General features: G+C 39.0%; 1 protein-coding gene across 1 annotated transcript in view; it reads left to right on the forward strand.

Annotated features, from left to right (window-relative positions):
- The window catches only part of LOC113925148 (glutamyl aminopeptidase), an 83,270-nt gene that overhangs the window by 11,829 nt on the left and 55,081 nt on the right, over nt 1-16,360 (forward strand). The window contains exons 2-3 of the mRNA XM_027599716.2: nt 1,127-1,268; nt 3,326-3,457. Of these exons, the coding sequence (XP_027455517.1) occupies nt 1,127-1,268; nt 3,326-3,457 (274 nt within the window). The remainder of the gene's footprint in view (nt 1-1,126; nt 1,269-3,325; nt 3,458-16,360) is intronic.

Below are 16,360 nucleotides of genomic sequence, written 5' to 3' on the forward strand. Positions count from 1 at the left end.
CACTTCCCCTGTTTTATTTTCCACATATCTTTCATCACTCTCCTGTTTATTTTAGTTTTTGTTTATTTAGTCTTTGTTATTCCCTCAGCCCCTAGAATAATCCCTGGCAAATGTGTTTGTGTGTGTGGCGTGGGGGCAGGGGAGGGGTATGGAAGGAAAGGGTTCAATAAATATTGGATGAAGGAAAGATCTAATGATTTAGCTTGGTATTCTTTTTCATGTACCTGAAGGACAAAATACTGTCCTTACCCAAATTGTTAATGAACATGTCAACATTGCTTTCTTTGCTTGCTGCTGCAAACTCCTCCTTTCTTTTCTAATTTTTACTTTGCTTACTCTTCTAATGAGCAAATATACAATGTCTTACTGTGGATATAACTATGTGTAAAATATATATATATGTATATATTTTGGTGTTTTGAAATACTACTTCCACTTTGAAATGTTGGAAACATTTAAATTAACATTTTAATTTACACAGGCATTGGCCTAGTTAGAGCAATATAAAAAATGCTGTCTCTTTTCCAAAGCAGGCTTTCAGCCTGGCCAAGGGTTGTTTCACCTGGGAGATTACTCAGAGCACTGCGTTTGCGTGGAAATGAAATTGGAGTCTGTCCCTCGTACAACATAAATAAGAAAGAATGTGTCATGAGGGACAGGAGCTGGGGATTCTGGAAGATACTCCTCTGCTCCGGGACAGGGCACAGCTGCTCCCTCTCACAAAGACAATTAGAAACAAGTCCTTGAGTTTGGCTTTGTGTTTATCTACTGGTTACTCGATGGCTTTCAGGTGGAAAGAGTGATAGCTCATAATTGGGTTTATTTCTGCTTATCTACAGTTCACAGATTTTTAGTTATGGCACCAAAATATCAAGTGGTGCGTATAAAAAATCTGAAGCAGTTTCCAGATACTTATTTATTTGTTAACCTGAAAAATCCAAAAAGACTTTGACAACTATTTGATTGTTTTCTGGATAGAAGATCATTTTAAGAAATGCAGTATAATTATATAGTAGTTATAATCATACGCAATTGTAATCACACAGTTGACTTTTTGTATAAGACTAGAAACACAGGGGTTGTCAGAAAAGGTGACATGTATTCTGTTTGTGTGTTTGCTTCTAAGGAGCATAGCAGCCACTGATCATGAACCAACAGATGCCAGAAAATCCTTCCCTTGTTTTGATGAGCCCAACAAAAAAGCAACTTATACAATATCCATCATCCACCCCAAAGAATATAAGGCAGTTTCAAATATGCCAGTGGAGGTAAGTACTTAAAAAAATTTTTTTTGTTTATGCAGATCGTCAATTTATAATATCAGGTAAGTTATCTTCTTTTGCTATGAGAGAACCCATGGAATTCTCAAATTAAATGTGCTCCCATAGTTCATTTAGAGGCTTGAAAACACATTTTGGCAATATCTTTTCTTTGAGTCCTAAAAATCTTTAACCTAACATATCATAGGTCAAAAAACCATGGTTGGGCTCCAAACAAGAATGACTACAGTAGACACTCCTCAGCTGGGCTCTGCCTAACTGAAAGAACCCCCTGGTTCTGACAGACTAATGACAAACTCACGGAATTAGAGACTTCAAAATATTCCTGGGCCTGGTCACTGTTCTTGGTTTTCAGTTGACTATAAGCCCAGTGTTTAAGACAGAGCTACTGCAAAAACCCATCACTTAACTATTGGAGTATAGAAGCCAAGTCCAAGAAAACCCATGCCCATAGATTTTCTAGTAAACAAGTAGTCCTCATGAAACGTTAACAAAAAATAGGCTCCAGTAAGTTCTGTCTATATAATTATTGGCTTAGGAGTTTTTTCCCCTGTTACCACTCCTCAACCACAGAACGGGTAATGCAGCTAACTAAAGCGTCATTACCTAAAGTTGGGGGTATTGTACCTTATACATACAATAAATGCACATATATTGACATGTAAAAAGGTCGGGCTCATCCTTAGATATAATTGTCACCTACCTAATACCAGAAAAACACCCGGCCTAAATTATATCTCCCATCTTTCTGAATCACTATCTGAAATGGCATCATTGAAATTCATCCCTTTTAATGATAAATACTCCTCAAAAAAAGAAGAACAAAATAAAGCAAACAAAAGCTTTAGGAGAGTTAAAAAGTAAATTGTTGTCAGCCGTCTGTGCCTCGTTTATCAATTTGTTTTCTTCTGGTGTTGGTCACCCGACCCATTGTGTTTTGACTAGAGAAGAAAGAGGAGAGGACACGCTTAAAGTCTGACCCACTACTTTAGGAGACTGGGTCAGGGTAAAAGGCCCTTTGAATGTTGCATCTGGAAGGAGGAGGGCAGGTGGGAGGAAAGTGGATGCAAACCTTACCAGCCTCTGGCTTTAGACCTCCCAGATGACCTTTGCATTTTGCAGAGTATATTTCCTCCCCTGTCACTTGTTCCAGGCAATAGTCCCGGAAGAGGGAGAATATTCTGGGTCGTTAAGTGGTCAAAACTGACACTGCTAGTTCTCACTGTAGAGTAACTGTGCCAGCGCTCAGACACTTCTCTCCCAGCACTTGGACTCGCAGGCTTGCTTGTCAAGGAGGATCGATTCTAGTCCAGCCTGCCTCCCTTAACCCCCCGTGAGAGCTTCCCAGCTTCCCCCAGTGGTGATCTACTGTGTGGCTGCAGGGCATGTGGAAGTATTTAAACAATGGTAGCAGGAGTTGGGCAAGTATCCATGGATGGAGTAGGACTGCTGATTGGCAGTTAGGAAGACAAAGCTCGCATGGACAGCAAACCGGACAGATAGAATCCATAGCGACAGCAAAGAATGAAATCCTTCTCTCTGTCCATGGTAACCAAGGCAGTGACTTTAGTGATAATACCTTGGCTCTTTGATGGGAGACCCCAGCGATGGGAAAGAGAACCCAGAACCCTGCTATGCCTGGTACAGCGACTGCCCTTCCGCATCCCTATCGGCTCCTCTCTTCCTGAGTGCCAGGCACGGAGCACCAGCCTTCTCGTCATTGATGGAGCTGGTCTCCCCTCCAATGTTATGGTCGGGATGGTGTATTTAATGGAGAAAGACCAACTCCTACATCACAGTCAAAGTTGTATTTTTTTCCCTGGGAAACCTCATACAGTGCAAAGTTGAATCACTCTTTCACAGGACTAAAAATAAATGCCTTTTCCTTCAGTCTTTTTCTTACATCACCATTCAGGGGTAAAAAGAAATGTTATACCTAAGCTCTGACGAACCGGACTGAGAAGCCAGGTTTGGAGAAATCATTTGTCTGTCTTGTACATGATTCATCTTTTGATCAACAAAATGTTTTCTTTTGTTTTCAATAGAAAGAAGAGTCGTTGGACAATAAGTGGAATAGAACAACTTTCAGGAAGTCTGTCCCTATGAGCACCTACCTGGTGTGCTTTGCTGTACATCAATTTGACCGCGTTGAGAGAAAATCAAATCGGGGAATACCTGTGAGTTCCATTATATTTTTAAAAATTTCCTACCTATGCAATTGTGATGAATTTTCTATGTTTTTTGAATAGTTTTTCTCCTCACATAACAGACTGGGAAAGCCCGCTAGTTCTCAGGGTCCGTGAGCTTGACGATAGATACGCTGAGCAATACAGAACATCATAAGCCGAAAGGACACATGTGAGAAATAAACAAACATGACCAGCATAGGAATGACTAGGTTTGGATTATTTTAAAAGGAAAGCTCACTATAAAAACAAAGCGAGCTCCTAAGTACATTGGCACAATTGTATTAAAATGTTTGAGCATTCCCAATTTAGTGAAGCAACTGAGTATGTGTGTTTGGGTGGGGTCCTGGATGGAGATCAGAGAGGGAAGAGGCGACCACAGGAAGATGAATACCCTTCAGAGTTTGCTATGATGCCATTCCTATATGTAATTCAAAATAAGACAACAACAGAGTGTCAAAAAAAAGATTTTTAAAGGTGTAAGAGATAAATAAGCTTTTTAAAATCAAAACGACCAGGGTGCCTGGGTGGTGGTTCAGTCGGTTAAGCATCTGCCTTCGGCTCAGGTCCTGATCCCAGGGTCCTGGGATGGAGCCCTGAGTCCGAGTCAGGCTCCCTGCTCAGTGGGGAGACTGCTTCTCCCTCTGCCCCTTCCCCTGTTCATGCTCTCTCTCTCTTTCTCTCAAATAAAGAAAATCTTGAAAATAAAATAAATAAAATTAAGATGACCAATTCAATAATTTTCTTTTAAAAACACAAATATTGTACCTAATTTGTCTTCTCATTTTGGAGTCCCCTATTTTGCTTCTGCCCTAAACACTTGCTTTATCTGTCTTTTGGTTAGTCTACCTCTGTGCTACATATTATATACATAAAACCTCATACTCTTTGCAATATAACTTTCTAAGGAAAAAAATCATCGCTCCTATTTTACAGAGGAGAGAATTGAAATTTAATATGTTCAAGTAATTTGCTCAAGATCACCCAGATGGCAAGTCATGGAGACTCAGATTCTTTCCAAATACAGTACCCTGCTAAACCTTCTGAAATATGATATTCTAAAAATATCTTTACCTCTTTACCAATCACTGGAAGGAAGGGATGAATTCTTCTATTTCCTGTGAAACTACCTCCAGAGGGAATTTAATGTTGGATAGTAAGAGTCAAGTGTGGTTACCAGCATGCTGCCTATACTATATCCAGATTACAGCAAATGGGAGAGTGTCCTAAGACCTATTCAAAGGGGCTGTATATCCTGGTGACTTCTGTCATCCCATACCACATGTGCTGCTTTGATGTGACCTTCCGTTATGGTGAAAAGCACTGCCGGGGGCTAACAGATAATACTAGGTGTAAAAAAGAAATGACACTGGGAAGAGGAAATTGTTTTTCTGTGCTGTGCTGAATGTCACCGCTGGTGCTCCTTCTGCACCAAATAGAGGGGAAAGCATTAGTCCAGCTTCTTTTCTCTTCCTGTCTCATAGCAGTCATAGAATTTTCGTCTGAAGGTTCTTTCTTCATTCCCTGCAGTTCAGTTGCACGAATATCTTTCATCATGTGCAGGTGTTTTCCACACCAATTTCTAAACATGATGATTATGTTTGGGGCAAGTTTTTTATTTTGTGTAGAAATGCCAAGGCAAAGCAGAAAGCATGAACAATTCACTAATGATGACTTAATTTCCTAAATGAAGACCACGCAACCAACCAATCAGCAAAACAACATGTACTTGGAGTTATTTCCCACAGCGACAGTGAGTTTGCATTGCCAATGTGACTCTCTCACCTGGTCCTCTGACCAAGGACACTTATTTGTAAGGTGGTGACACTGGCTGGTTGAGTCATGAGAGCCTGTACCAGTTAGTTAGCTGAGCTTGAATGATGGATTTTGTATAAAGGATTTGGATTACATAATGGAAGATAAGATCTGGCAAAAGATCCCAATGACCTTTAAGCAGTAAATGTTTCTTAAATATCAGAGCTGAGCGCATAACATTCTATTGTAAATTTGGGGAAGTTTTCAACACTTGGGTGGGAAATGAATATTGTCATTATACATTGCTCTCTGATCATCTATTTTAATAAGAGAGGAACAGGAAGCCATAATCTTGTTGGACACTTCCCAGAGACTCAGGGTCAGGAGAAGGCAGTGAAAGTGAGGCATGGAGTTCAGCAAAGTAACTCTTCCCCTCACCCCATCCACAGAAGACAGGCAACCAGATTTTGCTCTCCTGCAAAACCTGGTAAGGCTGTTTTCTACCAAAGGTGAACAGAACCTTATAAGAAAACTTCTAAGGCATCCAGTGTGAATGTCAGTTTATGGTAAATTCTGCCTCATTGGCATTTCAGAGGTTCCCTGCCTGGCTTTTCCTTCCCACCCCCTCTAAATTGAAATACAACAGTTGGCACTCAAGCACAAATGCCCCAGTGCAATTTCCCACCCCAGGAAGAATCACAAGGAAACCAACCTACTTAAGTCAATCTAAATGTGACATCAGCGGGAATGCAAACCAGCCTCAGTGCTACATTCTTAGAGCTGAACAGACAACTTAAGATAAACAAGCATATGGGGAAAACAACAACATAAAAGAGAAAATCCAAGACAAATAAACAGAAAAACACAGTGGGGGCAAGTAGTAATAATTGGGGAAAGTAAAGAGAATTCCCAAAAAAAGCCATAAAAAAATCAAACTTTCTCATACATACAACCTTCAGTTATTGCTCTCAGAGACTCAAGAAGATATGATCACCATAAAATAGAACAGAAAGCTATGAGAAAATATTGGAAATCAGTAGCCTGACTTTAAAAACATGATTTCCAAAGCATAACCGGGCCCTGACCCCCAGGAACCTGTTACCAAGTACCAATTAGCCTATGGCTTCAGTTCTGCCCGCTGCTTTGTATTTGTATCAAGTCCATGGAGATTTTGTTTAAAGTCCTAATATGTCTTGTGAGTTTTCCATTTTTCCATTGCATCTGTCATTCCTGTATGTGGGGGTACATCAGATCTTCAGGTGACTGTACCATCTTGACCCAATGTCCCTTTATTTCTATTTCAGTTAAAAAAAAACAAACTAGGTAGTTTTTGTGTAATACAACACTTTTAGTAGAAATTTCATGAACCAAAAGACAATTCTTTTTTTTAAAAGATTTTATTTATTTATTTGGAAGGAAAAGAGAGAGCGAGAGCTCACATAGCAGAGCAGGGAGGGACAGAAGGAGAAGGAGAGACAGGCAGACTCCCCATCCAGTGGGGAGTCTAACGTGGGGCTTGATCCCAGGACCCTGAGATCAGGAGCTGAGCCGAAGGCAGACACTTAACTGACTGAGCCACCCAGGTGCCCCCAAAGACCATTCTTATCCACTTTGTTCTGACAGTATTATTCTGGTACATTAATCATTTGCTATTCATAATCAGATTATACCATGCAATCAAGAATCAGTAGTACCCTGACTAAACTCTCTTGGGTATGTTTGCCATTCTGGTATAGTTCCTTTGTATCAGTAAACATAGAATCCAGACCTATATTCTTCTTTTAAGATTGCATAGTGGATATTAGTAGATGAACCATTCATTATGCTTGAAATGTCCTTGTTACTCATGAGAAAAAATTAGATTGGAGTACTCATCCCCAAAAATTGTTAAAAAGAAGGGTAACTGAGTTTGGAATGTAGCTCAAAAGACTTTTAAGTTTAACTCTGTATATTTCCTTTTTTGAATATTATTTGTATTACATTTTGATTCAGTCCTAAAAAAAACCAGAATAACTTGAAGAGTTACTCCAAGTAATTTAGCAACAATTGAGGCAGGCCATTGATGGAACGACTTTAAACTCTGTTGGTAAGAAATCTCCTGAGGCCTTTTTCAGGTTTAGTTGATTGTTTAAGGGTTTTAAAGTAAATAAAATCTTCAGGTATTTATCCAAAGAAAGTGAAAACACAAATTCAAAAAGATATGTGCACCCCTACTTCACTGCAGCAGTATTTACAGTAGCCAAGATATGGAAACAACTTAAGTGTCCATTGATAGATAAATGGATACTTACACACACACACACACACACACACACACACACACACACACACACACACACACACACTGGAATATTATTCAGCCATTAAAGAATGAAATCTTGCTATTTGTGACAACATAGGTGCATCTTAAGTGCTAAGTGAAATAAGTCAGACAGAGAAAGACAAATAGTATATGATTTCACTTACATGTGGAAACCAGAAAGTAAACAAAACAAAAATAAAAATAAACCAAAAAAACAGGCTCATAGATACAGAGAACATGTTGGTGGTTGCCAGAGGCAAGGGGTGGGGGGTGGGTATAATGGGTGACGGGTGTCAGAAGGTACAAACTTCCAGTTAGAAAATAAATAAGTTATGTGGATGAAAAAATAAAATAAATGAAATCACTGAATTCTACTCTAGAAAAACAAAAATTAAAAAAACCTGATCAGTGCAAAATGTGGAGATTATATGACTTTCCAGTTAAGTGAATTAACTCCTGAATTATCAATAAAATGCACTGTATTGTTTTTATAGAAATCGAATTATGGGAAACAGTGCCCTTGATAAAAATGTCATTAACCTGATAGGTTAGTTCAGAGTTTTCCATTGGACTATATTGCATTCCATTTTCAAATCCAGAACAACATGGATTATGAATATTTTTTTAATTTTATTTTATTATGTTATGTTAATCACCATACATGACATCATTAGTTTTTGATGTAGTATTCCAGGAGTCATTGTTTGTGTACAACACCCAGTGCTCCATTCAGTATATATGAATATATTTTTAAGTTTTAAAATTTATAGGTTTAATACACATACATTATTGAAGATTTGGACCAAAAAAAGCAGGTAAGAAAAAGGAAAATCACCCATATTACCGTGTATAAAATCATTCTAATTTATTAGCTTTGTGAAGTACATTTGATCTATGACCTCAGTAACTTTGCCAGAATTTTTAGTTTTGCGCTAGTCTTCCAGGAATCAAATTCAGGACACGTTATATGGTAAGAGTGATCCTGTTCCTGAGAAACAGTAAGTTCTAATTAGGACTTGAGTTTCTTTCGGCATTTGATCTCTGTCTTTTGTGAAGAAGGATGTGCAAAAAGGAGCAGATAACTTGCTGGAGATCATTTCAACTCTAGTCATATTTTCCTTGGCTTTCATGATCGGGGGAGGAAGTTGAGGGGGACTGCTCAGTAAGAGACTGCTGGTATTACCCATTATTTAGGTTTATACTATAACCATATTAATTTGATTAATTCAGTAAAAGAGATTATAGTGTGCCTGCTTCCATAAATTTATAGGATGATTCCTGATAAGGAATTGCACTGGAGTTACACCTTTGAATGAATCCTTCCTACTTGCCTACTTGTTTCTGACTTAGTCCATTATTTGTCTGGATTAGAAAGATTGGTTGAAGGCAAGAAATAGGTGTATCGTGGGTTTTTTTTTTTTTAAATAAGCTTTATTTTTTTAGAGCAGTTTTGGGTTTTTTGCAATGGATTTTAATTTATGCATTCCCTTACATGGTAATATTCTTAACAGAAATAAGTTTCATTGTTTTAATACTCAGATATGTTTTTAAACTCCTTATTTTGAGATAATTTTAGAATTAGGGATTGAGAAGATATAACAGAGTCCCTATGTTACGTTCACCCAGCTTCCACCAAAGTTAACATCTTACAAAACCATTTATCATCCATTCATCAAAACTAAGAAATTAGTTTTGTACAAACTATTAACTAGACTACATCGAATTTCACCAGTTTTTCCACTAATGCGCTTTTTCTGTTCCAGGATCCAATAGATGATACCACATTGTGTTTGGTCAAGATGTCTCCTTAATTTTGTCCAGTCTGTAGCATTTTCTCAGAACTTCCCTGTTTTTAACGATCTGGATACTTTTGAAAAGTACTGGTCAGATAGTTTGTGCAATGTCCCTCAAGTTGAGTTTGTCTGACATTTTCTCATGATTGGAGTGGGGTTTTGGATTTGGAGGAAAAATACCACAGAGATAAAGTATCCCTCTCATTAGATCATATCAGGGGGTACATGCTATCAACAGAACTTAATCCTGGTGAGGCTAACTTTGATCACTTAGTTAAGGTGATGTCTGCTAGGTTCCTGTAGTAGAAATTACTATTTTTCTTTTTCATATTCTATCTGTTATAAATGATCATTAAGTACAGCCCATCCCCAAGAGGAAAGGGATTAAGCCCCACTTCCTGGAGGAAGGACTATCAGAGAATTTATGGAGATATAGTATAGCCACCTCAGTGATGAATAAATACTTACAGGGAGAGATAAATAAAGGTTATGTACCTATCTTATTTCTCCTTAAAGTTTTGACCACTCATTGTCGCATTCATCAATGGATCTCGCCTGCAGCAATTCTTATTGTCATGTTCTAATGACAATTTTCTACTGTCCCAGAGCTATTTTTGACATAGGTTTATTTTATTATTTTAAAGGACATTTTTGCTATGGCTTTGCCAAGGTTTCAGAATGAGGTTAATTTTAATAACGATTTTACGAGCGTTTTAAAAAGAATTCATTTCTTTATGGGAAGGGCTATTCTAAATTCATGGCTCTTAATCTTCCCCAAAAGAATGTATTCAATTCAGGAAGCCATAGATGATCGCTAAGGATTGGTATTCTTCATTTAAATTTACAAAAATGTAAACATAATATGAATTAAAAATAATATAAAATTCTATGAGGTAAGTTAGATTTTTTAAATATTTGGTTTTTGTTCTAAAAAAAATTCTCCTGGGGTAATAGTATCGTCAAGCCTCAAACAACTTCAATTTTGACTCAAATAAAAAGTAAGCTTGGAACAAACCCTTCGTGTAACCCAAGTGACGGTGCTGGGTTGTTTCTCAAACAGCACCTCCCAGCAGCTGAGTTCTAAACTCAACAGTTCTGGCCACATTTGACCCTGCAAAGCCACGACAGAAAAATAGTCCATAGTCACCCACACTTCGAGCCATGGTTTTGCATATTTATGATAATTTGTCTGTGGGGAAGGGGCAACTCAAACTTTGGAAGACTACACCACATTCCTGGGATCAAACCTTGAAAAAAAAAACAACGTATCACTATTCTTTTCTCCGCCACAACTCTGCCCACTGCTGGAAGAACATTTGGAGGAATAAGGACTTACACAATTAAACGCATTGATGGCATATTTAGTAACACCAACCATGTACCTTTAGTACACGTTTCTGGACTTAAAAACGATATAGAATTATTTTCTCTTTCTCATTCTGGCTACCCCGCCAATGGTAACAAAACAACCGGTCAGGTTGTTTTGATAGCCTTTCTTGAGCCCTGACCGTGAGCACAAGGAGGGTAAGCCCCGAAGTGAATGAAAGATGCTAAGATAACTGTGCTTCATTTGAGATGTGAAACAGGTGGTCACCACTGTCCAGTGTCACCCAAGTGGGTTTTCATGTCTTCGCTGGTCATACTACCTCTTTCAATGGCGAAGATCTCGCCCTGTGTTTTGGGGGCCCTGCAAAGGTCCTGGGTCCTATAAAGGGGTGTGCTTATTCGGAGCACTTCAGATAAGACTTAGAGACTCAAGAGATGAACAGGTGCTAAACCTGTGAAATGATCGACCGCGGAAAGTCAGCCTGTTGTCGATAGGTCAAGTATATGTAATTTATAAAATATAAATAATAGAGAAGCTCTAATCAATAATGCTGGGCCAAGAGGTGTACACAGATGAGCAATAGACTTACATTTCTGGGCCATCCCTGGGCAAACCTGGATGGCGTGGTCACCTTTATCAATTGAAAACACTCAACAGACAAGGACAATAGGACATGGAGCCAGGGCACAGAGGACCTGTAGTGCTCACAGGTGGCGGTGGGAACCCTGCAGGCATTGGCTCGACTTCTGACCAGGGTGACAGTGGTGGCTGGCAGTCTGTTCAGGCCAATGCCTCTCTGGTCATAGGGTCTTTCTGTGTTCAGTGTCTTCACCTCTGACCCTAATGTACCCTTCCACAGTCTTGACCCATCAGCCTCATTACCCCTCCCCTGGTGCAGGTAATTCTCAGGTAGTTTTTTGAGGGAGAGCTGGGCCTTCCTCCATTCTCTTTCCAATCGATTGTTACAGCATAAATTCTGCAGTTTCCTTTTTTCTTGGCCTTCTGCTTTTATTTCCCAAAGCCTTTCTAACGAGGCTTTGGCAAATTGAAAGATTTTGGCTTTCAAATTTATTGTGTGGGCATGAAAAGCCAATTTTGGCAGCCAAACACTTTTTACTTTTTTCCCCCCTGTATTGTCCTAATGTCCCTAATGGTAATGTGGCTACCACTCATATATAAGGAAATGCGGACAAGGAAAATCACAGAGGTTAATGGTTCAGAGTATTATCGGCAATGATACCAGTGTTCTCGATGGGACGCATAAAACTCTTACATATCAAGCACTGCTTTATGCACTAGCTTATTTAATGCTCCCAGTCACTCCATGAGCCAGCGGCTGTGGTTATCTAAAATTTACAGCCAGGGAAAGTCAGGTTTCACTCTTAGAGAGAAGAGACAAGATGATACACTAAAAACCCAGCTTTGGACTGAAGATTACTGTTAGTTTTGCCTTAGTCTTCATTTTTCTCATGTACACAATGAGGAAGTTTATTTTTAAAACTCTTCAACCTCTAAAACATGAAATGGAGATCTACAGTTCAAAGGAAAAATATTATATCCTATTATTGTTAATAGTGCCAGATTCGTAGAATTGATGTGTAGAGTGAGACATTGCATGGAAAGCCCTTATCACATTACCTGGAAATTTTAAACACTCAGTAGGATTAATGATTAATCATAATGATGACACATGAAGGAAGTGCCAGCAACCGGTCAAGTTCCTAATTCTCGTGGACATAAATTCCATCTCTCAAATTCCTGGAGACGCTTGAATGAAAGGGACAATATGAAGAACCATGAAAGCCTTCTTTACAGGCGGTTCCCATATGATAAGAGAAAAGTAACAACAACAATGACGATAAAGTAGGTAGATATATCACACCTCCCAAAGGAATTATCAGCCGAATATATGCATTGGAAAGCACAGACTTTAGATCTGACACCAGCTCCATAGATTCAGTGCTTTGAGATATGACTAATAGTATCCAACATGGCATATCTAGGTAATTTGATTTACTTAGGGAACTTACTACCTCTAAAAACTAAATATAGGTTCTTGAAGGCTTACAAACTTTATACTTCTATATAAGATTATAAAGCTTAAATATAAACTTCATATTTGACCTTTAATAAAGTCCTCGAATATTAAAGGATATACGACTCTTTTAGAAGGCAAGAAGAAGAAAGAATATACATGCATATCTCCCTCCTCACTCCATGCTGTTTCAATATTGTCAGTCATAAGCTTAAAAAAGTCATCTCAGTAAGGCAAGCTTGTAAACTAGAAAGATGACAATTATTACAAAGTGATGACAACGGAGGGGTGATTTCCTGAACTTTGTCACGGACAGAGGTACTGTGGCCTAAACGGTGACGGAGGAAGGCTAGCCACCTTTCCTAAAGCCCACAGAAAGGAGAGGGAGGTGCAGATAGAGCATAAGCTGGAGATGAGGTTGGAAAGCAGGAAAGGCCGAGCAGAGGGGATGATGCTTAAATCGCCGAATCCGAACATCACAGATGATCTGCTATTAAATGGATGTCACATAAAGGATTTTGAAGCTTCAGCTAGCACACAATGTTGGCATGTTGGTAGAGTCTTTAAAGTAAGTTTGTTACATACCGCATATAGGACATGCTCTAGATAAACTTCAGCTGATTATGGTACAAGATTAATGGCTGAATCTATATATTCTTGATTGCTTAGCTCAGTGGATCAGAGAAATGGTCATAAAATATGATCGATGTCCCTTCAAAATAAGGTCACAGATCACAGGTGATCTTCAGACTGGCCAGACGGTAAAGACAGAACATACTTCCGTGGTGTTGAGTTTCTCAGAAACAAAGAGGAAGGGGCTACTTTCATTTCGATTGAATTTACATTAACATCAATCCAACAACAGAAATATGGAGAGTGAGAAAAACCAGATTACGTGGTCTCAGAAGCATTCTGTGTGAAGGGGGCCAATCTAATAGCATGGGAAAGAAGTTTCGGTACAAAGAGCAGAGTCTTTTTCCTCCCCATTGTACGCCTGGGGTTCCCACTCTTATCTCTTCTTCCTCTTAACTCCCAATGGTGAGTCTAGGGGCTCACCATTATCACTACTTCCTCTTTCTCCCTCTTTCTCAACCCTTTCTTTATTATTATTATTTTTTATTTATTTATTTGAGAGAGAGAATGAGAGACAGAGAGAGAGCGCATGAGAGGGGGGAGGGTCAGAGGGAGAAGCAGACTCCCTGCCGAGCAGGGAGCCCGATGCGGGACTCGATCCCGGGACTCCAGGATCATGACCTGAGCCGAAGGCAGTCGCTTAACCGACTGAGCCACCCAGGTGCCCTTTCTCAACCCTTTCATTCTCCAAACATTATGTACTGCACAAAAGTAGTGTGTGGATAACAGTGGAGTAGGTCAAGGGGAACTATCCTCCCTGAAGTTTCTTAATGATAGAGAACAGATGTGGTAGAAATTCCGAGGGAGTTTTGACTCTAATTCACAGAGGAAATGTTCTGAGAATCTCAGTGTACAATGTGGCAGTCCTGTCTGAACACGATGGTTTGATTTCATAGCAGGCGGTTACCTTTGCTCTGTGCAGTGGCCACCAGCGGGATCTTTAGCTTCACTCAACTTCTTGGAAAATGCATGTCACTGTTCACAAAGAGAATGAGAACAGTGAGGAAATGTATCACCTATCCTGGTAACTGAAAAAACCAAAACCAAACCCAAACCCAAAACAAACCTCATGTTGGGGTGGTAGTTGAGTGAGTTGTGTTGCCTTTGGAGGTGAAGATGAACACATCTTTACTTTTGCAAATAAAGCAAGAATGTCAACTACCCAGTGGATGTGGGAACAGTGAGCCTGCTCTGGTAATTTCAGGGAGGCTCTTTCAGTACTTGGCCTTTAAATTCTTGGATCGTTCTACTGTTTTTCACATCTAAGAAAAGATGGCTCGAGATGTGTGCCTAAGTGAACACCAAAATTAGCAATCCTTTTAGAATAATAAAGGAAGAAAGTAGGGATAATTTCTCTTTCTGTTTTCCTTTTTCTAAATGATGAGTCACCTGTTTCAGTTAGGTAGATGGGCTTGGATTTACTGAATAACTGCATATTTTGCTTTACTTGAGGGTTTTGAATCAGGTCTTAAGTTCAGCAAGTATGCTTCATTTGAATTCCTCACAATTTTTTTTTTTAGGATTTTATTTATGTATTTGAGAGAGAGTTAAAAAGAGAGACAGACAGAGCAATCTAGAACACGAGTGTGGGGGGGAGAGGGTGAGGGACAGGGAGAAGCAGACTCCCAGCTGAGCGGGAAGCTCAACATGGGAATCAATCATGAGATCATGACCTGAGCTGAAGGCAGACACTTAACCGACTGAGCCACCCAGGTGCCCTCTTACAAACTCTTTTTTTTAAAGACTTCTTTTTTAGAGCAGTTTCAGGTTTACAGTTAAGTTGAAGATCTTATGTAAGATTTTACATATGCCCCCTGCCCCCACATATGCAGAACCTCCCCCATTATCACGATCACTTCGCCAAATAGTACATCTTTTTTTAACCAAAGACGAACGTACATTGATCATTCCAAGTCCATAGTTTACCTTAGGGTTTGCTCTTGGTGTTGCACGTTCTGTAGATTTGGACAAATGTATGATGATACACATTTATTATTATATCATACAGAGTATTTTCACTGCCCTAAACATCCTCTATGCTCCACTTATTCATATTTCCTTCTTCCTCCACCTCCCAACCTCTAGCAACTACTGATTTCTTTATTGTCTCTATAGTTTTGCTTCTTCCAAAACTAATATAATTGGAATGATATAGTATGAAGTCTTTTCAGAATGGCTCTTGCAGTTAGTAATATGTATTTAAGGTTTCTTCCTGTCTTTTCATAGTTTTATACCTCATTCTTTTTAGCACTGAATAATATTCCATTATCTGGATGTACCACAGTTTATCCATTACCCATTGAAGGACATCTTGGTTTCTTCCAAGCATTGGGAATTGTGAGTGAAGCTGCTATAAACATCTGTGTGCAAGTATTTGTTGGACATATTTTAAACTCTTTTAGGTAAATACAAAGGAGCACAATTACTGGATCATATAGTAAGAGTATATTTAGTTTTGTAAGAAACTGCCAAATTGTCTTCCAAAATGGCTATGCCATTTTGCATTCCCACCAGCTACATATGGGAGTTCCTGTCACTCCACATTCTTGCTAGCATTTGGTGTTGTTGGTGTTCTGGATTTTGGAATTCTAGTAGATGTGTAGTGTATCTTATTACTGTTTTAATTTGCATCTCCTTGATGACATATGATGTGGAGCATCTTTTTGTATACAGATTTGCCATCTCTATATCTTCATTGATGAGGTGTTTCTTAAGGTCTTTGGCCCATGCTTTAATCAGGTTGTTTTCTTCTTGTTGAGTTGTAGGAGTTCTTTGTATATTTTAGTCCTTTATCAGATGTGTTTCTTGCAAATATTTTCTCCCAGTCTTCGGCTTGCCCTCTCATTCTCTTGACATTTTCCTTCACAAAGCAGAAGTTTTTAATGAAGTCAATTATCAGTTATTTCTTTCATAGATCAGGCCTTTGGTGTTGCACCTAAGAAGTCATCTTCACATCAAAGGTCATCTAGGTTTTCTCCTATGTTGTCTTCTAGGAGTTTTATAGCTTTGCATTTTACATTCAAGTCTGACCCATTTTGAGTTCATTTTT

The sequence above is a fragment of the Zalophus californianus genome, chromosome 2 (genome assembly GCF_009762305.2).
Source record: "Zalophus californianus isolate mZalCal1 chromosome 2, mZalCal1.pri.v2, whole genome shotgun sequence".
Lineage (NCBI taxonomy): Eukaryota > Metazoa > Chordata > Mammalia > Carnivora > Otariidae > Zalophus > Zalophus californianus.